General features: G+C 40.7%; 1 protein-coding gene across 2 annotated transcripts in view; it reads right to left on the reverse strand.

Annotated features, from left to right (window-relative positions):
* NFATC3 (nuclear factor of activated T cells 3) overlaps nucleotides 1–26,690 on the reverse strand; it is a gene marked incomplete at both ends in the record, with an annotated part of 110,127 nt that overhangs the window by 77,554 nt on the left and 5,883 nt on the right. For both annotated transcript variants that reach the window (XM_080704488.1, XM_080704489.1), the window contains one exon: nucleotides 1,328–2,462. In XM_080704488.1, the coding sequence (XP_080560614.1) occupies nucleotides 1,328–2,462 (1,135 nt within the window). The remainder of the gene's footprint in view (nucleotides 1–1,327; nucleotides 2,463–26,690) is intronic.

The following is a 26,690-nucleotide window of genomic DNA, read 5'->3' on the forward strand; positions in this document are numbered from 1 at the left end:
AGGGTTTCATTGAGTTGCAAAGAGCCTCAGTAGCTGAGGCTGTCTGTGAATTCAGATCCTCTTGTCTCAGCCTCTCTCAAATGCTGGGATTACAAGCATATGTCACTATACCTGGCTAAAAGTTAGATTTTTATTTTTAATTATTTTAGAGTAGGATAAGATTTTCAAATGTAATACACCTCTCCAAAAAAAGCCATAAAGGAAAAGACAAATTTTAATACATAAATTTTAAAATTTCCCTATAAGAACAATTAAATCATAATCTTATAAACTAAAAGATAAAGAATGTTTTGAAGGCTGGATACAATGATGCATTGTATCCAGCAAAAAAAGTAAAACCCTGGTCATTCAATCAATCATAAAAGTATATAGAAAAACAGCTTGCCACAAATAAGACAAAACAATTTTTTTTTTTTTTTTTTTTTTTGTGGTACTGAGGGTGGAACCCAGAGGCTTTCTACCTCCGAGCTATACTTCCAGACCTATTTTATATTTTATTTGGAAACAGGTCTCACTAAGTTGCTGAGAGCCTCACTAAGTAGCTGAGGCTGGCTTTGAACCTGTGCCATCCTCCTGTCTCAGCCTCCCAAGCACAGGGATTACAAGCGTGTGCCACCACGCCCAGCTGACAAAACAAATTTTGAGCTTTTAAAAATACAATAAATAATCAAGCATGGTGGCACATTCCTGTAACCCCAGTACTTGGGAGGCTGAGACAGGAGGATCACAGGTTCTCAGCCAGCCTCAGCTATTTATTGAGGCCCTCTTCAACTCAATGTGACCCTGTTTCAAAAAAAAAAAAAAAAAAAAAAGGGCTGGAGGTGTAGCCCAGAGGTAGAATGCCCCTGGATTCAATCTCCAGTATCAGGTAAATAAATTCAGTAAATTAAACCAGGCATGGTGGTGCACAATTGTAATCACAGTATTTGGGAGGCAGAACCCCCACCCTACTCTATTTTATTATTTTATTTTGAAAAGGGGTCTCACTATGTTGTGGAAAACCTCACTAAGTTGCCAAGACTGGCCACAAACCATGATTTTCCTATCTCAGCCTCCTGAAGTCTGAAATTACAATCGTACACCACCATACCTGGCCCCTATATACTTTTGAAATTATAACTTTAGCCTATCTAAAATACTTTTAATACTTAAAAATAAAAGTGAACTTTATGTTATTTGTCCAATAAAATATTTTTTAAATAAGAGAAAGTTGCAAAGAAGGAAAGGAGGAGACATATTCAAACCATTCTAAGTGGAGAACATAGTAACTTGACACCAATGACCCATAAGCATGAAAAATCAACAGCAGCCATTTCTATCAACTCACCGAAATATAGGGGTATGTCCCGGCTTTGGTTTGCTCCAGGTAAAGGGTGAAGGAACTGAAAGAAATTGGTCACCTGATGAGTCTTTCTTTAAAGGATACTGAGATCCAAGGCCATCGTCTGTTGAAGTCTCCCGGGATGGTGATAAACTCCCTTGATCATCTGAACAGAGCTCTAATTTTCCTGGTAATATGGCAGCTTGATCATCAGAAGTCTTCCTTGTTTTCAGAGGAATATCAGTCTCTACACAGTACTGAAATGGAAAAAGTGCAGAGCCAAGGCCTGATCCACTATGGACAGAAGCACTAAGCCAGGTATCTTCTGTTACACTTCCCCTGGGGGAATGACCAGGAGAAGGAACGGGTGAGTGATGGGGTGAAAGGGACCCAGCATAACAAACTTCAGCACTAGAGTGCCGTCGTTTCCCACAGGGGGAAGTAGGCCTTGATGAGGGTCCTGAGGCTGGCCTGGGGCTCAGCCAATTCTCATCAGTAATACTGGATCTAGGAGAGTGGCAAGGAGACTGCCTGGGTGACAAGGAGTGTCCGAATCCATACTGTTGGTTCCAGGACTCTTCTCCAGGGCAGCCTCCTGGAGAGCCACCTGGAGAAGTCAGAGGGGATCCAAGAGTAAATCGGGCAGCGGCTTCATTCAACTCCGAGTCCACATCATCGTAAATGTGTGAAAGAGATTCACAAGAAGAGGCATCTGAGAACCAGCTCCTAGAAGAGATGCTGCTGGCAGGACTAGGACTAAGGGAAGACTCTCGGTAGGATGGCTCAAGAGGAAGATAGAGATGATCTCTAGAAGGCCTTTCCAAATATTCCCTTTCTGGGTCGTTTATATGTAGGTCATCTTCATGTGCATCTGTTTCTTGATGACAGTTAGGAGAGATGGAAGTAATTTGAATACTTGGGCACTCAAAGGGTTTAGGACCACCTAATGAGCTGTATTTAGATTCAGGAATATCACCAGTTCCTTCATAGTTTTTGTGACCTTGGAGCTGAAACGATGGTGACAAAACAGAAGAATGAGACGATAATCCATGATGTGGTAAGCAAAGTGGTGAATTTAAAGTAGATGGAGGTGGATCTACATTAAAGATGTAAATGGATGCACAATCATCTGGCTCAAGATCTATGGGAAGAAGCCAAAAAAAAGTGAACAAAACAAGAAATTAGAAATTTTAGATGTATAAATTACTAAATGAGAAAGTGAAAAATAATAATAATCTTGATAGAAAAAAGTGGAACACAAAACATATGCCATTAGTATCACTGAAGAGTTGATTTTTTTAATGTATCCACTTATTTCGGTAGATGCAGATAATTACATGTTTACAATATGCAATTTTACATCTGTAATTATATAATTTTTCTTTATTCTCATTTAAGAAAATGATAATCAGAAAATAATCAAAGCTGGGCATGGTGGCGCACGCTTGTAATCCCCGTGCTTGGGAGGCGGAGACAGGAAGATTGCGCTGGTTCGAAGCCAGCAGTGCTGGCATTAAGAAACTCTGTTTCAAAAATATAAAATAGGTCTGGGAGTGTAGCCCGGAGGTAGAAGGGCTTCCAGGACCCCCAGTACCACCAAAAAAAGAAAGAAAGAAAGAAAGAAAGAAAGAAAGAAAGAAAGAAAGAAAGAAAGAAAGAAAGAAAGGAAGGAAGAAAGAAAAAATAATCGAAAGGTAATGTCTTTATAAAAGCATAATTCTAAAAAACAGAAGTATAAGGTGATATGATCAAGTAAACTGAGCCTCATTTGAGATTTCTAAGTTAAAACAGAGTAAAGGGGCCGGGCATGGTGGCGCATGCTTGTAATCCCGGTGCTTGGGAGGCTGAGACAGGAGGATGGCACAGGTTCGAAGCCAGCCTCAGCTACTTAGTGAGACCCTGTTCCAAACAAAATATAAAATAGGTCTGGGAGTATAGCCCGGAGGTAAAAAAGCCCCTGGGTTCTATCCCTAGTACCAAAAAAAAAAGAAGAAGAAGAAAGAGAGAGAGAGAGAGAGAGAGAGAGAGAGAGAGAGAGAGAGAGAGAGAGAGAAACAGAGTAAAGGATAAGACAGATTTTTTTTTTTTCAGGTCTGAAGATGGAACCCAGGGGCATTCTACCTCTGAGCTACACCCATAGCCCTATTTTTATTCTTTATTTTATTTATTTTATTTTATTTTTTTTAGGGTCTGGGGATGGAACCCAGGGGCATTCGACCTCTGAGCTACACCCCCTGCCCTATTTTTTATTTTTTATTTTAAAACAGGGTCTCACTAAGTTGCAAAGGGCCTCACTAAGTAGTAGCTGAGGCTGTCCGCAAACCATGATCCTCTGGTCTCAGCCTCCTGAATGCTGGGATTACAAGCGTGCGCCACCACGCCCAGTTTTTAGTCTTTATTTTAAAACAGGGTCTCAATGCCGAGCGTGGTGGCGCACGCTTGTAATCCCCGCGTTTGGGAGGCTGAGACAGGAGGATCGCACAAGTTCAAAGTCAACTTCAGCTACTTAGTGAGACCATGTTTCCAAATAAAATATAAAATAGGGCTGGGAGTATAGTCTGGAGGTAGAAAGCCCCTGGGTTCCACCCCCAGTATTACCAAACACAAAAACAAAACAAAACAAAAAACAGGGTCTCAATGAGTTGCAGAAGGCCTCACTAAGTAGCTGAGGCTGTTCGCGAACTGTGATCCTCCCTCTCAGCCTCCCAAATGCTGGGATTACAAGCATATACCACCACACCTGGCTCAAAGACCTATGTAAAGTAGCAGTTTCTTTTCTTTCTTTCATATTTATTTATTTATTTATTTATTTATTTATTTATTTATTTATTTACTGGGGGTGGAACCCAGGGGTTTTTTTTCTACCTCTGGACTATACTCCCAGACCTATTTATACTTTATCTTGGAAATAGTGTCTCACTAAGTAGCTGAGGCTGGCTTCAAACCTGTGCAATCCTCCTGTCTCAGTCCCAAGAGCTGGGATTACAAGTGTGCACCACCATGCCCGGCTCTAGTTAAGAGTCTTGAACTATCATTATAGGTCCTAGATTCTGGAACATTTTTCTACCCTGTAGTAATGACTAAACCAGGAGCATTATACCACTGAGCTACATTCCTCCCCCTTAAGAAAAAAGTTTTTATTTTGAGACAGGGTCTTATAAGTTGCCAACGCTGGCTTGAACATGTGATCACGTTTCAGCATCCCAAGTAGCTGGGAATACATGTGTGTACCACAGTCTAGCAATGTTTGAATTTGGACAAGTTATTCAATCTCCTTAAACCTCAGTTTTCTGGTCTAAAGACTGGCAGGAGATGAGAAGGGTTTCATCTGAAACACACAGGACTATTTTAGGACAGGAAATTTAGTGTTATAACTAATATCTGGAAAGAACAGAGTGCATGCTGCAATGGGTTATGTAAATGCTCCCCAATGGCCAATGTGTTAAAGGCTTGGTCACCAGCCTTTGGTGCTACTGGTAGCTGGTGAAAACTTTAAGAAGAATTTAGAAAGAAGTTAGGTCAGTGTGGTAGGGGCGTGCCTTTGAAGGGAATATTGGGACATTAGCCCTTTTTTTCTTTTTGCTTCCCATCTGCCATTTGGTGAGTAGCTTCCTTTGCCATCTGCTCCTACCAAGATGTGCTATCTCATTATACACCCAAAGAAACTTCCAAAATTGTAAAACCAAATAAATTTTTCTTTGTAAGTTGATTTACCTCAAGGATTTGTTACAGTGACACAGTTAACACAATTCCCTTTTAAGATGGAAAGTTGGCATGATGGTAAACACCTGTAATTCCAATACTTGGGAAGCTGAGACAGGAGGATTCCAAGTTCTAAACCAGACTCAGGCCGGGCGTGGTGGCGCACGCTTGTAATCCCCGCACTTGGGAGGCAGAGACAGGAGGATCGCACTTGTTCGGAGCCAGCCTCGCTGGCTTAAGAGACCCTGTTTCCAAATTTTAAAAAATATAAAATAGGTCTGGGAGTGTAGCCTGGTAGAAGGGCTTCCAGGAACCCCAGTACCAAAAAAATAAAATAAAATAAAATAAACAGACTCAGCAATTCAGCGAGGCCCCCATTAATTAAGACCCTGTTTCAAGACTGAAAATAAGAACTGAGATATAGCTCAGAGAGAACCTGCCCCTAGGTTCAATCCCTAGTATCAGAAAAAATAAATTTAAGATGAATATATTATATATATATATATATATAATTTATTTATTTATTTGCAGGTCTGGGGGTGGAACCCAGGGGCATTCAACCTCTGAGCTACAGCCCTTGCCCTATTTTTTACTCTTTATTTTGAAACCGAGTTTCACTAAGTTGCAGAAGGCCTAAGTAGCTGAGGCTGTCCGCGAACCACGATCCCCTGGTCTCAGCCTCCCAAATGCTGGGATTACAAGCATGTGCCACCATGCCCAGCTATACTTTTTATTTACTACAAAATACTTAAAAAATTTGCACATAGACGGGCATGGTGGCAGACACACTTGTAATCCCAGTATATAGGAGGCTTGAGACGGGAGGATCACAGGTTTGAAGATAGCTTCAGCAATTTAGTGAGACCCTGTTTCCAAAAAATAAAATAAAATAGGTCTGGGGGTGTAACTGCAAAATAAATAAATAAATAAATACTAAGATATTCATGGTCCCTGTTCTCATGAGGTCTATAGTCTCAACATATGTACTATATATTGATGAACACCAAATATCTAAGTATAGCTGGGCAATAGTTGGGAGGCTGAGACAAGAGGCTCCCAGATTCAAAGCCAACCTTAGTAACCTGAGATCCTGTTTCAAGATAAAAAATAAAAAGGAGCTGGGAGTAGTGGCACACACTCAGAGATAGAATGCCCCTGGGTTCCATCCCCAGTACCGCAAAGGAAAAAAAAAAAAAGACTGGTTGGTTAAAATTATATATATACATACACACACACACACATATGTATGAGAGAGAATATTATAAGAATACTATTAACAATTGTACACCAACAAATTAGGCAATCTAGAAGAAATGGGCATGCTCCTAGAAACACAGACATTATCAGAACTGACTCAAGGAAATAGAATAAACTACTAGTCACAAATCAACAAAAAAAGCAGGGTGTGATGGCACACATCTGTAATCCCAGCACTTGGGAGGCTGAGACAGGAGGATTGTAGGTTTGAAGACAGCCTCAGCAAGTAGTGAGACTTATTAATCTAGTGAGACCCTGTTTCCAAATAAAAATAAAAAATAGGGGTGGGGGTGTGTACCAGAGGTAGAATGCCCCTGTGTTCAATTCCCAGTAAAACACACACACACACACACACACACACACACACACACACACACAAAATCAATCAATCAATCAATCAACAAAAAAATTTTCTGGGATCAAATGGTTTCATTGATGAATTCTATCACAAAAATTTAGAAAAGTAATCCTTCTCAAACTCTTACAAAATATAGAAGAGGAAATACTCCCTAATATATTCTATGAGGCCAGCTGATTTTCCTAATACCAAAGATACCACAAGAAAACTACAGTCAAATATCCCATATGAATAAACATGAAAATCCTCAAGGAAATAATAGTAAGCCAAACATGGGAAGGGAGGAGAGCTGAAGCAGGAGGATCACAAGTTTGAGTGCAGTCCAAGCAACTTAACAATACCTTGTGTCAAAAGTAAAAAATAGCCGGGCGTGGTGGCGCACGCTTGTAATCCCCGCGCTTGGGAGGCGGAGACAGGAGGATCGCGCAGGTTCGAAGCCAGCCGTGCTGGCGTAAGAGACCCTGTTTCAAAAATATAAAATAGGTCTGGGAGTGTAGCCCGGAGGAAGAAGGGCTTCCAGGAACCCCAGTACCACAAAAAAAAAAAAAAGTAAAAAATAAAAAGGGTTGGGAATGAAACTCAGTGGTAGAATATCCCTGATTTTGACTACCAGTAAACAAATAAATAATCTAGCAAATCAATTCAAGAGCACATTAAAAGGACAAACTGGAACTTATCCGAGTATGGCAAGAGAGTTTTAACAAATGAAAATCAACTGATATAATACATCACATTAAGAAAACGGAAAGGCCAGGAATGGTGGTACATGCCTGTAATCCCAGCACTTGGGAGTCTGAGACAGGAGGACCACAAGTTTGAGACCAGCCTCAGTAATTTAGTGAGGCTCTCAGCAATCTAAGGAGACCCTTTTTCAAAACAAACAATAAAAGAACTAAGGATGTAGCTCACAGGTAGAATGCTCCCCATTAACACACACACACACACACACACACACACACACACACACACACACACACACTCTTCTGGGATCAAATGGTTTCACTGGTGAATTCTATCACAAAAATTTAAAGAAAAGTAATCTTTCTCAAACTCTTACAAAACACAGAAAAGGAAATAAATCCTTAGTTTCAAAATAAATGAATAAATAAAAAATAAAGGGGAAAAACAACACCAATCATCTCAATTGACTCATAATCGGCATCTGAGTCTTTTCACTGTGTTCAGTGTGTTGCATGTATATGTGTGTATGTGTACAGACATGTGTGGGAGCTTAGGGCTGGGTATGTAGCTTATAGGCAGAGTGCTTGACTGGCACGCATAAGGATCTGGGTTTTATCCCTGGCATTACAAGAAACAAAAAACAAAACCCCAGAAAACTAGGAATAGAAAGGAACATTCTTAATATAGGGCATTTGTCAAAACCCACACTAACATCATACTTTCTGGTGAAAAGGTTTTCCCCCTAAGATTATTAGGAACAAGACTAGGATGGCTGCTTTCACAACTGCTACTTGACAATATATTTGAACTCCTGGCCAGAGCAATTAAGCAATAAAAAGAAAATAAATGGCATCCAATTTGGAAAGAAAGAAGTAAAACTATCCCTATTTGCAGATGACATGATTCTAAATATAGTAAATCCCATAAGAGCCACAAAACTACTACAGCTAAAAAACAAATTCATTAATGTTACAGGGTAGAGGATTAACATACAATTTAGTTGTATTTCTATATACCAGCAATGAGCAATTTAAAAAAGAAATAAAGCTGGGTGTGGTGGTACATGCTTATAATCCCGGCATTTGGGAGGCTGAGAAAGGAGGAACACAGGTTCAAAAATCGCAGATAAGTATTCTTAACATAATCACAGATCCCTCCTTCAAAAAAAGAATAAAAATAGGGCTGAGGGTGTAGCTCGGAGGTAGAATGCTTTTGGGTTCCATCCCCAGTACCACAAAAAAAAAAAAAAAAGGAAGGAAGGAAGAAAGGGAGGGAGGGAGGGAGGGAGAGAGGGAGGGAGGGAGGAAAAAACAATTGGGAACCAATTGTGTGGTGTGGTGGTGCTGTCCTATAATCCCAGTATTGAGAGGTTGAGATCACAGGTTTAAGGCCAGCTTTAGCAACTTAGCAAGACTTTATTTCAAAATAAAAATAAAAAATAAGGCTGGGGTGCCAGGTGTGGTGGCACACACTTGTAATCCCATCATTTGGGATGCTGAGACAGGAGGATTACAGCCTCAGCTACTTAATGAGGCCCTTTGCAACTCAGTGAGACCCAGTTTCAAAATAAAAATAAAAAATAGGGTTGGGGTTGGGTTCCATCCCCACTACCGCAAAATAAATAAATAAGACTGGGGAGTAACTCAGAGGTAGAATATCCCTAGATTCAATCTATAAAATCACGTATACACACACACACACACACACACACACACACACACACACACACACACAAATTATGTGTTTGCAAAGCCTCTAAAATAACAAAATACCTAGGAATAAATTTAACCAAGGAAGTAAAAGCCTTATACATTAAAATTGACCGATCAAAGCCAGGTGTGGTACTTGGGAGGCTGAGACAGTAGGCTTACAGGTTCAAAAACAGCCTCAGCAAGCAGTGAGACTCTCATCAACCTAGTGAGGCCCTGTTTCAAAAACAAAAATAAAACAGGGGTAAGCATGTAGCTCAAAAGTAGAATGCCCATGAGTTCAATCCCCAATGCCAAAAAAACAAAACTACAAACCATTACTGAAATTAAAGAATTAAGTAAATGCTAAGAATAAAAATAGGGATAGGGGTATAGCTTAGAGGTAGAATGCGCCTGGTTTTGACCCTCAGTACGGCAAAAAGAAAAAAAAATTCCTTTCAAAATTGAAAAAAATAGTCAGGCATAGTGATGCATACATATAATCCCACTACTTTTATTTTTTATTTTTGAGACAGGATCTCACTAAATTGCCAGGCTAGCCCTGAACTTGCAATCTTTCTGCCTTACCTCATAAATCAGTAAGATTGCCAGGCGTGGTGGCGCACGCTTGTAATCCCCATGCTTGGGAGGCTGAGACAGGGGGATCACATAGGTTAGAAGCCAGCAGCAACTACTTAGTGAGGCTCACAGCAACTTAGTGAAACCTTGTTTCCAAATAAAATATAAAATAGGTCTGGGAGGATAGCCTGGAGGTAGAAAGCCCCTGGGTTCCATTCCTAGTACCACCAAAATAAATAAATAAATAAATAAACAAACAAACAGTAGGATTACAGGGTATGCCACCTTTCCTGGTTTAACTGTCTGTGTAGTTTTGTTGTTGTTTAGCACTAGGGATTGAACTTGGGGCATTCTATCTCTGAGCTGCACCCCTTTTTATTTTGAAACATAGTTTTACTGGGTTGCTCCATGTCTGCTAAATTGCTGAGACTAGCATTAAACTTTTGATCTTCCTGTCTCAACCTCCCAAGTACTAGGATTATAGGTATACTGTACCTGGCAACTGTTTTTTTTTTTTTTTTTTGGTTTTGTTTTTGGTGGTTTTTTTTTTTTTTTTTTTGGTAGTACTGGGGTTCCTGGAAGCCCTTCTACCTCCGGGCCACACTCCCAGACCTATTTTTACATTTTTATTTGGAAACAAGGTCTCCCAAGCCAGTGCACGCGACTGGCTTCGAACCTGCGCGATCCTCCTGTTTCTGCCTCCCAAGCGTGGGGATTACAAGCGTGCGCCACCACGCCCGGCGCAACTGTTTATTTTTAAGTGGTTGATTGTGTGTCATGTGAATTTTACTCTAATTTTTAAAAATTTAGCCAGGCATGGCGGCACATGCCTATAATCCCAGTACTTGGGAGACTGAGACAGATCACAGATTTGAGGACAACTTCAGCAAGTAGTGAGACGCTCATTGACCTAGCAAGACCCTGTTTCAAAATAAATAAAAAGCAGGGTTCGAAAATAGAATAAATCTGGGCGTGATGACGCATGCTTGTAATCCCAGCATTTGGGAGGCTGAGACTGGAGCTACTGAATGAGGCCCTTTGCAACTCAGTGAGACCCTGTTTCAAAGTAACGAATAAAAATAGGGCTGGGGTTATAGCCCGAAGGTAGAATACCTCTGGGTTCAATTCCCAATACCACACATACACATGCACACACACACACACACACACACACACACACACACACACAGGAGTAAGAAAAAGAAAAAAAGACTACAGACATATTTATCCATATCCTTCAGAAACATCACTAAATGATAATGAATTTCTGGGGGAGAGGTACTAGGGGTTGAACCCCTGGGCATTTCTGTCTCCAAGCTACAACCTCAGCCCTTTTTTATTTTTTGTTTTGAAACAGGGTCTCACTAAGTTTCTGAGTCTCACTAACTTACTGAGGCTATCTTCAATTGGGAGATCCCTCTGTCTCAGCCTCCCAAGTACTGGGATTACAGGTATGTGCCACTGTACCCAGAAATAGATGAATTTATCTTTTCTTTTTTGCGGGTTTGGGAATGGAACCCAGGGGCATTTGACCTCCGAGCTACACCCACTGCCCTATTTTTTATTCTTTATTTTGAAACAGGGTCTCACTATACATAGGGCCTCACTAAGTAGCTGAGGCTGTCCACGAACCGTGATCCTCCAATCTAAACCTCCCAAATGCTGGGATTACAAGTGTGCACCAACACGCCTGGCTTCAAGTGTGCACCAACACGCCCGGCTTTGAATTTATCTTTTCTTTTCTTTCCTTTCCTTTTTCTTTTTCTTTCTTTCTTTTTTTTTTTTTTTTTTTTTTTGAGGAACTGGAGATGAAACCAAGGGGGAATTCTACCTCTGAGCTACACCCATAGCCCTATTTTTTATTCTTTATTTGAAGCAAGATCTCATTAAATCGCAGAAAGCCTCACTAAGTAGCTGAAGGCTGTCTATGAACCTGAATCCTCCTGTCTCAGCCTCCCAAGTACTGAGATTGCAAGTGTGTGCCACCATGCCCAGCTTAGATGGATTTTTTAGAGATATAAACTTACAAGAACAAAAAGAACAGAAGATGAAACCATAGCAACATGATTTTTAAATGCTGGAATGTAGGACACATGGTAACTGATTTAGGACTTAAAACCCTAAAACTTAAGGCAACGGTGAGGAAAGCCAAGAAAAAAAAAACTTGATTTGCAGTGAGGAATACCAAACACTCAAGAAATGCTACCAGGTACCTTTGGAAGTGGAGATGAAGACAAAGATGAAAATAAGATTGGCACAAAGCTTATTTAATGAGTATTTAACCTTCTTTCCAAATTCCTACACCCTTGTATTACTAGATGACTTTTCACTTAGGCAAGTTAAATTTTCTGAAGAAATAAAACAGCTGGGTGACTGAAAGTCTGGGCAACCACACTGAAAACAGGGTGATGAAATAAAAGTCTCTCTAAAACTCATATACTGAAACCCTAAGTGCTTTTCTACTCCCTTGACTCACAGCATAACAGGCTTATACCCTGCAGACAATAGGCTGGAATGGATTGTCTCTTGGGAATCTATTTAGCCTAAGAGAAAAGACCTACAGATAAGAAAATCAAGGTTAACCTAGATAAAAACTCCTACAATGAGGCCTGTGGTTAGTAAGGCCACTAGTGATCACAGAGCTACCAGAAAAATTTTGGAGGTCCATTTTTAAAAATAAGCAGATAGAAGTGATCACCAAGCAGAGAAAAACCTTAACATTAAAGACAGGCAAAAAGCCCGGTGTGGTGGCACACGCTTGTAATCCCAGCATTTGGGAGGATGAGACAGGAGAATGGCAGTTCACAGACAGCCTCAGCTACTTACGCCCTGTGCAACTCAGTGAGACCCTATTTCAAATAAAGAATAAAAAAAATAGGGCTGGAGGTGTAGCTTGGAGGTAGAATGCCCCTGGGGTTCCATCTCCAGTATCACAAAAGAAAAAAAAGACAGACAAAAATAAATAAGAGGATTCTAACACAAATACAGAATACAGTTAAGGTCACACTAAACAAAAACTGGATTCTGCATTATATTTAGGAACTGGTAATGGAATACCACAAGCCCAAGTTTGGAATCAGGGGAGAAAAACACAATGAAGAATACTGACAATGGAGTCAAATACACCACTTACTAGATGCCTTTCAAGTTAATGAATATATCTGAGCTTAATTACCTTATCTGTAAATTGAGGATAGTATCTATACTGAAAGTTGTTATGAAGAGTCTAGATAATCTTTATTAACAAATAGTACTGTCTCTGAAATACAAATACCAAATGTTAGATTAACAGATTTAACAGAACACAAACAAATCTAGGTCTCAATAATCTGAGGACTACTAAACCATACCTCCTAAATCAGTGACAGTTATATTACTTTAAAAAATTAACTGTAGAGCAGGGTGTTGTGGAGCATGCTTGTAATCCCAGCGCTTGGGAGGCTGACAGGAGGATTACACAGGTTTGAAGCCAGCCTCAGCTACATAGTGAGGCTCTCAGCAACTTAGTGAGACCCTGTTTTCAAATAAATTATAAGATAGGGCTGGGGGTGTAGCCCAGAGGTAGACTGCCCCTGGGTTTCATCCCCCAGTACCACACACACAAAAAAAACCTGTAACCTACATTCTACTATTTGAAGGCTCAGGCAGAAAGAACACTTGAACCCAGAAGTTCAAGGACAGGGTAGACAACATAGGGAGAATCTGTCTAAAAAAAAAAAAAAATCGAGAGAAATCGGTAGGGCTGGGTGTGTAGCTCAGCAATACAGTGCTTGCTTAACATGCACGAGGCCCTGGATATAACCTCCAACACAGCAAAACATAAAAACAAAAAAACTAACAGCATATTATCAGGAAAAAAAAAAGTGTAAGAATTTAAAATGAAGTCCTCCAATACTCCACATCAGCAAGTCCTTTCCTGCAGTAATGTGAATCTTAAACCTAGTACTTGCAATAAGTATACAAGAATCATACTTCTAGAAAGTAATCTGTCATGTAATATAATCCCCCCATCACTTTCCAAATCCACCATACCCAGTTTAGGACCCTGGTTGTTTTTTTTGTGTGTGTGGGTCTGGGGATGGGACCCAGGGGCATTTGACCTCCAAGCTACATCCCCTGCCCTATTTCTTATTCTTTATTTTGAAACCGGGTCTCACTGAGTTGCAAAGGGCCCCACTAAGTAGCTGAGGCTGTCCGCGAACCGCGATCCTCCAGTCTCAGCCTCCCAAATGCTGGGATTACAAGCATGCGCCACCACGCCCAGCTCTGGATGTTCTCTTAATCCCTTACTAGTTCATGCTCTTATTGAACCTCAAAGTACTAGTAAGGGTAGAAACCTCCCCCTACCAACTCTTCACTCCTGTCAATCTAATAGAAGACTTTCTCCATTCCCATCCCTTAAACTGAAGGCTAATTCCCTCCCTAGGGCACTGTTTTCCAGATAGTCACTGTAAGTTTATAGCAGCTCATCCACTAATTCTCAAATCCATACTCTGGAGCTAAAAGAGCCAGCAATTTCAAAACTACTTCTACAAGCTGAGTGTGGTGGCACACACTTGTAGGCTGAGATAGGAGGATCACAGGTTCAAAGCCAGCCTCAAAAATTTAGGCCCTCTACAACTTAGTGAGACCTTGTTTCCAAATTATAAATAAAATTGGGCTAGGTGTTTAGCTCAGAGGTAAAATGCCTCTAGGTTCAATCACTGGTGCCATTTAAAAAAAAAAAAAATACGGCCGGGTGTGGTGGCGCACGTAAAAAATAGGTCTGGGAGTGTAGCCCGGAGGTAGAAGGGCTTCCAGGAACCCCAGTACCACCAAAAAAAATAAAAATAAAAATAAAAATAAAAATAAATAAATAAATAAATAAATAAATAATAAAAAAAATAGGGCAGGTGGTGTAGCTTAGAGGTCGAATGCCCCTGGGTTCCATCCCAAGACCCACAACAACAACAACAAAAAAAAAATTTAAAAATCGGGCTGGGGGTAGAACTTGGAGGTAGGATTCCTCTGGGTTCAATCCCCAGTATCAAAAAATAAACAAATAAGGTCGCAGGATATAATAACAATATATAAAAATCAACTGTATTTCTATATACTAGCAATGAACAATCAAAAACTGAAATTAAAAACAACAGCACCATGGTACACACACTGGGATTACATGTGGAGAAGGAAGGATGGCTGGTTCCAAACCAGCCTCAGTAATTTAGAAACCCTGTTTCAAAATAAAAACATCGGGTTGGCAATGTGGATTGAAAGTAGAATGCTGAGTTCAATCCCCAGTACTACAAGAAAAAAAAAAAAAAAAGCACCAAAAACTTATGAACTAAAAATTTAAGCACTAAAACCTAAAGTATTATTAATGGACAAAACCCCAAAATGTTATCCATACAATGTAATACTATTTGGCCATAAAAATGAATAAAATAAACCAGATATGGCAGCGCATGCTTGTAATCCCAGTATTTTGGAGGCTGAGACAGGAGGATCAGAGTTTGTGGACAGATATAATAAGAATTATACTTAGGCCCTTTGCAACTCAGTGAGACCCTGTTTCAAAGAATAAAAAATAGAGCTGGGGGTGTAGCTCGAAAGCAGAATGCTCCTGGGTTCAATCCTCAGTACTGCAAATAATAATAATAATAATAATAATAATAATAATAATAATAATAATAAATGAATGAAATACTGACAAACATACTAATTACAGCATATAAAAATGGTGAACTGGGCATGGTGGTATATGCTTGTAAACCCAGTACTTGGGAGGTTGAGACAGAAAGATCACAGATGAGGCCAGCCTAAACAACCTGTTTCCAAATAAAAAATAAAATACAGCCAGGAGTAGTGGCACATTAATGTAATTCCAGTACTTGAGAGGCTGAGATAAGATGATGGCAAGTTAGTGGCTAGCCTCAGTAACTTAGTAAGACTCACTGCAACTGGGTGAGACCCTGTTTCAAAATAAAAATTAAGCTGGGTGTGGTGGCACACGCTTGTAATCCCAGCATTTGGGAGGCTGAGACAGGAGGATCGGACAGACTCAGGTACTTAGGCCCTCCACAACTTAGTGAGACCCTTTTTTAAAATAAAAAATAGGGTTGGGGGTGTAGCTAGGAGGTAGAATGCCCCTGGGTTTCATCTCCAGTACTGCAAAAAAAAAAAAAAAAAAGTATATAGGGGTCTGGTATGGTGGCACTCTCAGCAATTTAGCAAAGCCCTGTAGTGACTCCTTGTTTCAAAAAATAAATAAAATGCTGGGTGTGGAGGTGCACGTTTGTAATCCCAGCATTCAGGAGGCTAGGACCGGAGGATCGTGATTCATGGACAGCCTGAGCTACTTAGTGAGGCCCTTTGAAACTCAGTGAGACTCTGTTTCAAAAATAAAGAATAAAAAATAGGGCTGGGGGTGTAACTCGGAGGTAGAATGCCCCTGGGTTCTATCCCCAGTACGCAAAAATAAATAAATAAGCCAGACATGGTGGCACAGGCCTGTAATCTCAGTACTTGGTAAACTGAGACAGGAGGATCACAGGTTCAAGGACAGCCTCAGCAATTGGTGAGACTCTCATCAACCTAGCGAGACCCTGTTTCATAATAAAAATAAAAGAGGGCTGGAGGTGCAGCTCAGAGGTAGAATGCCCCTAAATTCAATCCCTAGTGCCACAAAAAATATTAACAGGCTTGGGGGTGTAACTTGGAGATTAAAAGCTTCTGAGTTCAACCCCTAGTACTACCATAATAATAATAATAATAATAATAATAATAATAATAATAATAATAATAAGCAATAGTAGATCTTCATAATATCATTTTGTTTTGGGGTTTTTGTTTTTGTTTGGTATAGGGGATTAAACCCAGGGGCATTTTACCACTGAGCTATACCCCAACCCCTTTTTTTATTTATAAACAGGGTTTCACTAAACTGCTAAGGCTGACTTTCAATGTGTAATCCTCCTATTTTAGCCTCCCAGGTACGGGATTACAGGAGTACAGTACCACATCACCATGCCCAGCACAATCGTGGGTGGGTGGTTGGGTAAATGTGTGTGTGTGCAGGCGCTTTGGCACTGGGGATTGAATCTGAGGCATTCTACCTCCAAGCTACATCCTGAGCCCTATTTTATATTTATTTATTGATTGGTTGATTGATTGATTGTGGTACTGGGGTTCCTGGAAACCCTTCTACCTCCGGGCTACACTCCCAGACCTATTTTTATACCTTTTTTTATTTGGAAACAGGGTCTCTTAAGCCAGCGCAGCTATTTTATTTTTGAAACAGTCTCACCAGGTTAATGAGTGTCACTATTTACTGACCTGGCTGTCCTTAAACCTGCAATCCTCCTGTCTCAGCATCCCAAATACTGGAATTACAAGCATGCATACCACGCCAGGCTTTACTGTGTGCTCTAGCAACACCCTCAGCCCTTTTTTTTAATCCTTTATTTTGAAACAGGGTCTCACTGAGTTACAAAGGACCTCACTAAGTAGCTGAGGCTGTTTGCAAACCACATCCTCCTGTATCAGCCTCCAGAATAGTGAGATTACAAGCATGCTCTACCACGCTTGGCTCTATTTTATTTTTATTTTGAAACAGGGTCTCAGTAAGTTGATGATTCTCACTACTTGTTGAGCCTTTCTTCAAACCTGAGATCCTCCTGTCTCAGACTCTCAAGTACTGAGATTAAAGGTGTGTGACACCACTCCTTTTTTTTTTTTTTTTTTTTCTTTTCAGTACTGGGGATGGAACCCAGGGGCATTCTAGCTCCGAGTTACACCCCCAGCCCTATTTTTTATTCTTTATTTTTATGAAACAGGGTCTCACTGAGTTGCAAAGGGCCTCACAAAGTAGCTGAGGCTGTCCACAATCACAATCCTCCTGCCTCAGCCTCCCGAACGCTGGAATTACAAGCATGGGTCACCACATGTGTCCAATGTGATTTTTTTGTTTGTTTTTTGCAGTTCTGGGGATGGAACCCAGGGGCATTCACCTCCGAGCTACACCCCCTGCCCTATTTTTTATTCTTTATTTTGAAACAGGGTCTAAGTTGCAGAGGTCCTCACTAAATAGCTGAGGCTAGCCACAATCCCAGCTCCTCCTGTCTCAGCCTCCCAAATGCTGAGATTACAAGCGTGCACCACCACACCCGGCTATTTTTTTGAATAAACTTTTTTTCCTATCCTAACCTACTACCTTAAAAAGCTTGAAGAACATCTGATTGTTTTAAAAGCTTTTTAGTATGTGAATTTTTTTTTTTTTTTTTTGGTACTGGGTACTGAACCTAGAGGCATTCTACATCCAAGCCAAACCCCAGCCCAGTTTTACTTCTTTATTTGGAAAGAGGGTCTCACTGGGTTGCTGAGAGCCTCACTACATTGCCAAGGCTCGCTTTGGACCTGTAGTTCTCCTGTCTCAGCCTCCCAACTACTTGGATTACAAACCTGTGCCACCATATCTGGCTTTTACTATATAAATTTATTTATTTATTTACTTACTTATTTGCAGTTCTGGGATGGAACCCAGGGGCATTCTATCTTCAAGCTACACCCCCAGTCCTATTTTTTATTCTTTATTTTGAAACAGAGTTTCACAGAGTTGTGGAGGACCTCACTAAGTAGCTGAGGCTGTCTGCAAACCAGGATCCTCCTTTCTCAGCCTCCGGAATGCTGGGATTACAAGTGTGCACCACCACGCCCAGCTTACTACTATGTGAATTTAAAAGTATACACAAAGAACAGAGAATAACTGAACCCATATTCCCATCACCTAGCTTAATAACTCCTAAATCACATTTTTTTCTGAATGCCATACTTAACAACCTTTGTTGCAAGGTTTCTAAAAGCAATATTGAAAAATATCGACATTTGAGTACAATTCACAAATAGTCCACTTAAGTGTTCTAGTCAATGACTATCTTTTTTTTTTTTTTTTTTTTTTTTTTTGCGGGTCTGGGGATGGAACCCAGGGGCGTTTGACCTCCGGGCTACACCCCCTGCCCTATTTTTTATTCTTTATTTTGAAACCGGGTCTCACTGAGTTGCAGAGGGCCTCACTAAGTAGCTGAGGCTGTCCGCGAACCACGATCCTCCAGGTCTCAGCCTCCCGAATGCTGGGATTACAAGCGTGTGCCACCACGCCCGGCTCAATGACTATCTTGATAGGGAAAAAAATGCTTTTTTTTTTTGGTACTGGGGATGGAACCCAGGGATATTCTATCTCTGAGCTTCACCCCCTGCCCTATTTTTTATTCTTTATTTTGAAACAGGGTCTCACTCAATTGCTAAGGGCCCCACTAAGTAGTAGCTGAGGCTGGCCGCGAACTGTGATCCTCCTGTCTCAGCCTCCCAAATACTGGGATTACAAGTGTGCGCCACCACGCCTGTTTAGAAATACTTTTTTTTTTTTTTTTTTTTAGTACTAGGGATAGATCCCAGGGGCTTTTCTACCTCCGGGTTATACTCCCAGATCTATTTTATATTTTATTAGGAAACAGGGTCTCACTAAGTTGCTGAGAGCCTACTAAGTAGCTGAAGCTGGCTTCGAACCTGTGCAATCTTCGGGTCTCAGCCTTCCAATAGCTGGGATTACAAGCGTGCGCCACCATGCCTGGCTTAGAAATACTTTTTAAAATATTTTTCCAAGCCGGGCGTGGTGGCGCACGCTTGTAATCCCAGCACTTGGGAGGCTGAGAGATGAGGATCTCACAGGTTCGAAGCCAGCCTCAGCTACTTAGTGAGGCTCTCAGCAACCTAGTGAGACCCTGTTTCCAAATAAAATATAAAATAGGTCTGGGAGTATAGTCCGGAGGTAGAAAGCCTCTGGGTTCCACCCCCAGTACCACAAAAAAATAAAATAAAATATTTTTCCAAGCCAGACATGGTGGTGCACGCTTATAATCCCAGAATTCAGGAGGCTACTTAGTAAGGCCCTTTGCAACTTAGTGAAACCCTCTTTCAAAATAAAGAATAAAAAATAGGGCTGGGGGTGTAGCCTGAAGGTAGAATGTCCCTGGGTTCCATCCCCAATACTGGAAAAAAAAATTTCCATGTGATACAAGTCAATACTGCTGAAAAATGTTATAAGAAAAGAATTAATCTGAAATTAACCCAATTTCAGAGCTCATATAATCCTATTTTGTTATAATTAAAATAAACAGTAAAGTTAATGACAATTTAACACAAAATTAAGAAATACAAAATTTTATTTTGATATAGTGAAATACATGGTTTTTTTTTTTTTGTTTTGTTTTTGTTTTTTGGTAGTACTGGGGTTCCTGGAAGCCCTTCTACCTCCGGGCTACACTCCCAGACCTACTTTTTACATTTTTATTTGGAAACAGGGTCTCCTAAGCCAGCGCACGTGGCTGGCTTCAAACCTGCGTGATTCTCCTGTCTCCGCCTCCCAAGCGCGGGGATTACAAGCGTGCGCCACCACGCCCGGCCGTGAAATACATGTTTTAGATGTTAAAACCTGTTGCTGTAACATAAAAGAGATATTAAAACTGTACATTTTGTAAGAAAATGAAGCTTTCAACTTACTTCTCCAGTGAAAGCCTGGGATTTTCAGGCTTTCATAGACTTGTAAGTTCCTTTTCTTTTCTTTCTTTCTTTCCCATGCTATGTTTGAGTTAAAATGATGTCTATTAAAAAAAATAATAAGCTTGCTCCTGCTTGTGACTCAGGTCCTAAGCCTCCCTAAACAAACTCACTCCTCTTAAATTCCAATGTTACTTGAACCTCACATGGCATGCCTGGGCAAATTTGATGACTTGGATTTCATTTTAGAAGACAGGCCTACTGCCAAGTCTTCTGTGTCTACTCCCCTGACCCACCAAGACAACTTTAGACAACACCTCCCTTATTTATGTTACTGCTGTGAGCATTCAAACTACCACTCACTATCAAATGAAGCTCAACCCTACTCAGGTTTCCTAGCTTTTAAGAGTAATGTAATTGTCTTCACTGTATTATGGCCTCCTCAGCTTCATCCCTATTTAAAACAAAATGTTACCATATTCAATCTACTTATCAACTAGAAATAATTAAAGGAAAGCAGTACAATTCATTATGCTCCTAAAAGGTTTTAATCAGTACTTATAACTATTTCTGAATAAAAACAAATACTTTATTTTCTAGCCAAAAATGTCCTCATGATTACTCTTCACTGAAAAAATAAATATAAACTTCAAAAGCAGAGTTTGGGCTGGGCTTAGTGGTACACATCTGTAATTCCAATACTTTGGAGGCTGAGAAAGGAGGACTGCAGATTCAAAGTAAGTCCCAGCAATTTAGCAAGGCCCTCATCAACTTAGTGAGACCCTATTTCCAAATAAAAAATAAAATTGGATTGGGTATGCCTCTGGGTTCAATCTATAGAACATGCCCACACACACAGAGCTTGGACTGTTCATTCAATAAAACTATATACAATTTCAGGAAAAATGTATGGTGACCATGAAAATGTTAAGTAATAATAAGAATTTGATTCTACAACTTATACAAAATTATTAAATGTCCTTAAATGCTTAAGATACAGGACTTACTGGATCACCACAATTTCTTGGTCATGTACCCAGGTTCTAACCTTTATATCATCTAGTAAAACTATAAGCCGGGCATGGTGGTGCACGCTTGTAATCCCCACATTTGGGAGGCAGAGACAGGAGGATCGAGCAGGTTCAAAGCCAGCCTCACTGGCTTAAGAGACCCTGTTTCCAAATAAAAATATTAAAATAGGTGTAGTCTGGGAGTGTAGTCTGGAGGTAGAGGGCTTCCAAGAACCCCAGTACCACACACACACACAATAATAATAATAATAATAATAATAATAATAATAATAATAATAATAATACACTAAACCCTCTAATAGTTCAGGATACATGCCAAAATATTCCTTCTATATTGGAAAATGGGAAAACTTGAGCAAGTGCAAGAATACTAAAGTTCTTAAAATGATCACTGTGTTTAGATTTTATTTATCTGTTTTTAAATTAATTAATTTATTTATTTTTGTGTGTATGGTACTGGAGATTTAGCCCAGAGGCAATTTATTTCAAACTACATCCCCAGTCCAGTTTTCTTTCTTTCTTTCTTTCTTTCTTTCTTTCTTTCTTTCTTTCTTTCTTTCTTTCTTTCTTTTGGAATCTGAGGATGGAACCCAGGGGCAATCAACCCCTGAGCTACATCCCCTGCCCTATTTTTTATTCTTTATTTTGAAATAGAGTCTCACTAAGTTGTGGAGGGCCTCACTAAGTAGCTGAGGCTGTCCGCGAACCACAATCCTCCTGTCTCAGCCTCCCGAATGCTGGGATTACAAGCATGAGCTACCAAACACAGCTAATTTTATTTCTTTATTTGGAAACAAGATCTCACTGAGTTGATGAAAGTCTCACTACTTGCTGAGGATGTCCTAGAACCTGTGATCCTCCTGTCTCAGCCTCCTAAGTACTAGGATTACAGCAACCTCTAACATGTGTGCCTGAATGATCACTTTTGAAACAACATGATAGCCAAGCATGGCAATGCCTGCTTGTAATTCCAGTATTTGGGAGACAAGAGGATCCAAGGTTTAAGACCAGCCTCATCTACTTAGTGAGGTCCTCAGCTAGTTGGTGAGATCCTGTTTCAAAATAAAGAATAAACAATAGATCTGAGGGTGTAACTCAGAGGTAAAATGCCCCTGGTTCAATCCCTAGTACTTGAAAAAACAAATAACTTCATATGATACTAACATTTTCCCTCTAATTATTATGAGAACTGTTCCTCATTTATTCACTAATCTCTCTCACAAAATTCTAATATCCCTAAGAGCATCTTTTAACCCCTATCAGGAATGTGAAAAGGTAAAATGTTTATCACTGACTCAATCAGCTAATATATATTCTCACTGCATTGAAGTATAGGAAATGCTGGTCTATGGTATGGAAATACGGACTAGTAGCAACCAAATGCTCTTTTACAGTACCCCAGAGGATTGTACAAACACCCTAAAATTACTTACAGGGGGGCCAGGTGTGGTGGCACACGCTTGTAATCACAGGAGGCTGAGACCAGAGGATTGCTGTTTGTGGACAGCCTCAGCTAACTAGTGAGGTCCTTCTCAACTCAGTGAGACCCTGATCCAAAAACTAAAAAGAAGCCAGGCGTGATGGCACATGTTTGTAATCCCAGCATTCAGGAGGCTGAAACTGGAGGATCGTGGTTCGAGGACCGCCTTAACTACTTAGTGAGGCCCTCCTCAACTTAGTGAGACGCTGTCTCAAAATAAAGAATAAAAAATAGAGCAGGGGATGTAGCTCGGAGATCGAATGTCCCTGGGTCCCATCCCCAGACCTGCAAACAACAACAACAAAAACCCCTAAAATGACTAAAAAATAGGGCTGGAGGCGTAGCTCGAAGGTACAATGCACCTGGGTTCCATCCCCACTACCACAAAAAAAGAAAAAAATTATACTACAGGAAACCATACAAACAACTTCTCTTTTTTTTAATCCTGATTTAAAAGTCCAATTATACTTAGAATGGTTAGCAAATCAACCACTTTTCACACCCTACTAAGTCTATAACAATTTAATTTAAAAAAAAGTAGAGCTGGACATGGTGACACATCCTTGTAATCCCAGCATTTGGGAGACTGACACTGAAGGATTGTGGTTCGGTTCAAGGACAGCCTCAGCTATTAGTGAGGCCCTTTGCAACTCAGTGAGACCTGGTTTCAAAATAAAAGAATAAAAAATAGGGCTGGGAGTGTAGCTCGGTAGTAGAATGCTCGAAGGTAGAATGCCCCTAGGTTTCATCCCCAGTACTGAAAAAAAATGGCTGGGGGTGTAGCTTGGAGGTAGAATGCCCCTGGGTTCAACCCCCAGTACCAAAAAAAATAAATAACTAGGTGTGCTTCCTACACCAGTACTCCTAGTACTTGGGAGACTGAGACAGGAGGATCACAGGTTTGAGGCCAGTCTCAGCAATATAGGAAGACACTATTTCAAAATAAAATATAGAAAATAGGGATAGCACTGTTAACTCAGAGGGCTTCACTAAGTAGCTGAGGCTGTATACGAACTATAATCCTCCTGTCTCAGCTATCCTTTGTTTTTGTTTTGTTTTGTGGTCCTGGGGATGGAACTCAGGGGCCTCTACCTCGGGGGAATAGCCCTGACCTATTTTATAACTTTATTTGGAAACAGGGTCTCACTAAGTTGCTAAGAGCCTCACTAAGTAGCTGAGGCTGGCTTTGAACATGTGCGATCCTCCTGTTTTAGCCTTCCAAGTACTAGGACACCATGCCCAGCTTAGAAGCTGCCCTTTGTGATGAATCCCTATTTACTAGAGGTATGGCATTGATCTGAAGCTAGGTACTAAGAAAAAGAAAATCTAACAAAATAGTTGGACTCTTTATTTTTTTTTCCACTGGTGCTGCAGATTAAAAGCAGAGGAATTCCACATCTGAGCTATACCCCAGCCCTATTTTATTTTTTATTTGGAAACAGAATCTCACAAAAGTTGCTGTGAAGAGCCTCACTAAATTTGAACCTGGCTCTGAACCTGAGATCCTTAGTACTGGTATTACAGGCATGCACCATGCCTGGCTGACTCATTTTTTAAATAGGAAAATCCAGAGTCAACACTGAGAGCTAAAGAAAAAAAAAAAAAAAAGGTAAATGCCAGGCGTGGTGGCGCACGCTTGTAATCCCCGCGCTTGGGAGGCTGAGACAGGAGGATCGCACAGGTTCGAAGCCAGCCTCAGCTACTTAGTGAGGCTCTCAGCAACTTAGTGAGACCCTGTTTCTAAATAAAGTATAAAATAGGTCTGGGAGTATAGTCCAGAGGTAGAAAGCCTCTGGGTTCCACCCCCAGTACCACAAAAAAAAAAAAAAAAAAAAAAAGAAAGAAAAAAAAGGTAAATATTCCATGGTCTTAAATTTTCTTCAATGGAAAAAAAATTCAAAACACCTCAGTAAGGAAGCCAGGTGTAATGGCGCATGCTTGGAATCCTAGTACATGGGAGAATAAAACAGGGGACTCTCAAGTTCGAGGACAGACTTGGAAGTAGTGCGAATCTCATCAATTTAATAAGACCCTGTTTCAAATAAAAATGTGCTGGAAGTGGTGGTGCACGCTTGTAATCCCAGTACTTGGGAGGCTGAGACAGGATGACAGGTCCACTCCTAGTACTAAAAAAATATCTACTTACTGAGGTTTTTTGTTTTGGTAAAAGAGATTGAACCTAGGTGCATTCTACCTCTGAGTTATACCCTCAGCCTTATTTATTGATTTATTTTGGGGGGCTAGAACTCGGGGGAATTCTACCTCTGAGCTACATGCCTGGCTTATTCTTTGTTTTAAAACAGGGTCTCACTAAGTTGCAGAGGGCCTCACAAGTATCTGAGGCTGCCCGAGAACCTGTGGATCATCCCGTCTCAACCTCCCAAGTACCCAGATTACAGGTGTACACCATGCCTGACTTTTTATTATTATTATTTTTTTTATGATACTGGGAATGGAACCCAGGGGCATTCTACCCATGAGGTAGGCCTCCAGCCCTATTTTTCTATTCTTTCTTTCTTTTTTTTAAGGTACAGGGGATGGAACCCAGGGGCATTGTACCTCCAAGCTACATGCTAAGCCCTATTTTTTAGCCTTTTTAGTTTTTTTTGTTTTTTGTTTTTTGTTTTTGTGGTACTGGGGATGGAACCCATCTACCTCCGGGCTACACTCCCAGACCTATTTTTTATATTTTATTTAGAAACAGGGTCTCTTAAGCCAGTGAGGCTGGCTTCAAACCTGCGCGATCCTCCTGTCTCCACCTCCCAAGCATGGGAATTACAAGCATGCGCCATCACTAGCCTTTTTAGTTTTTTTTTATTTTATTTTTTGGTGGTACTTGGGATAGAACCCAGAGGTTTCCTACCTCCAGGCTATACTCCCAGACCTATGCTATATTTTATTTGGAAACAGGGTCTCACTAAGTTCCTGAGAGCCTCACTAAGTAGCTGAGGCTGGCTTTGAACCTGCGTGATCCTCCTGTCTCCACCTCCCAAGCTTGGGGATTACAAGGGTACGCCACCACACCCAGCTGCCTTTTTAGTTTTTGAAACAGGGTCTCACTAAGTTGCTGAGAGCCTTACTAAGTAGCTGAGGCTGGCTTCAAACCTGCGTGGTCCTCCTGTCTCAACCTCCCAAGTGCAGGGATTACAAGCATGTGCCACCACACCCGGCAATAAGAAGAAATATTAAAAAAGCTGTCCATGGTGGCACACACCTGTACTCTCAGCATTTGAGAGTCTGAGACAAGAGGATTGTTTTTTACTGGTACTGAGGATGGAATTTAGGGGACATGTACTCTGAGCTACATCTTCAGCGCTATTTTATTTTTATTCTAAAATAGGGTCTCAGGCTGGGCGTGGTGGCGCACGCTTTGTAATCCCCGCACTTGGAAGGCTGAGACAGGAGGATCGCACGGGTTCGAAGCCAGCCTCAGCTACTTAGTGAGGCTCTCAGCAACTTAGTGAGACCCTGTTTCCAAATAAAATATGTATTAAAAAAAAGGTCTGGGAGTATAGTCCAGAAGTAGAAAGCCTTTGGGTTCCACCCCCAGTACCACCAAAAAAAAAAAAAAAAAAAACCATAAAATAGGGTCTCGCTAGGTTGACGAGAGTCTCACCACTTGCTGAGGCTGTCCTCAAATCACTGATCCCCCGTCTCAGCCTCCCAAGTACTGGAATTCCAAACATATGCCACCATGCCCATTTCGGCTTTAGCAATGTAGAGACTCTCAACAACATAACAGGACCCTGTTTCAAAATAAAAAATTCACACGGCTGAGGGCGTAGCACTGAGGTAGAATGCCCCTGGATTCTATCCCCAGTAACACACACACACACACACACACACACACACACACACACACACACACACAATTTAGGGCCTAGGTGTTCACAGCAGCACTATTCACAACAGCCAAAAGGTGGGATTAGTCCAAATGCCTGTCAGTGGATAGAGAGAAATTGTGACATGTGTGTGTGTAGTTACACAATGGAATACTACTCAGTCACAGGGAGAAACACAATATCTAAACATGCTACAAAGTGCAGAAACCATAAAA

The sequence above is a fragment of the Muscardinus avellanarius genome (genome assembly GCF_963383645.1).
Source record: "Muscardinus avellanarius genome assembly, chromosome: 10".
Lineage (NCBI taxonomy): Eukaryota > Metazoa > Chordata > Mammalia > Rodentia > Gliridae > Muscardinus > Muscardinus avellanarius.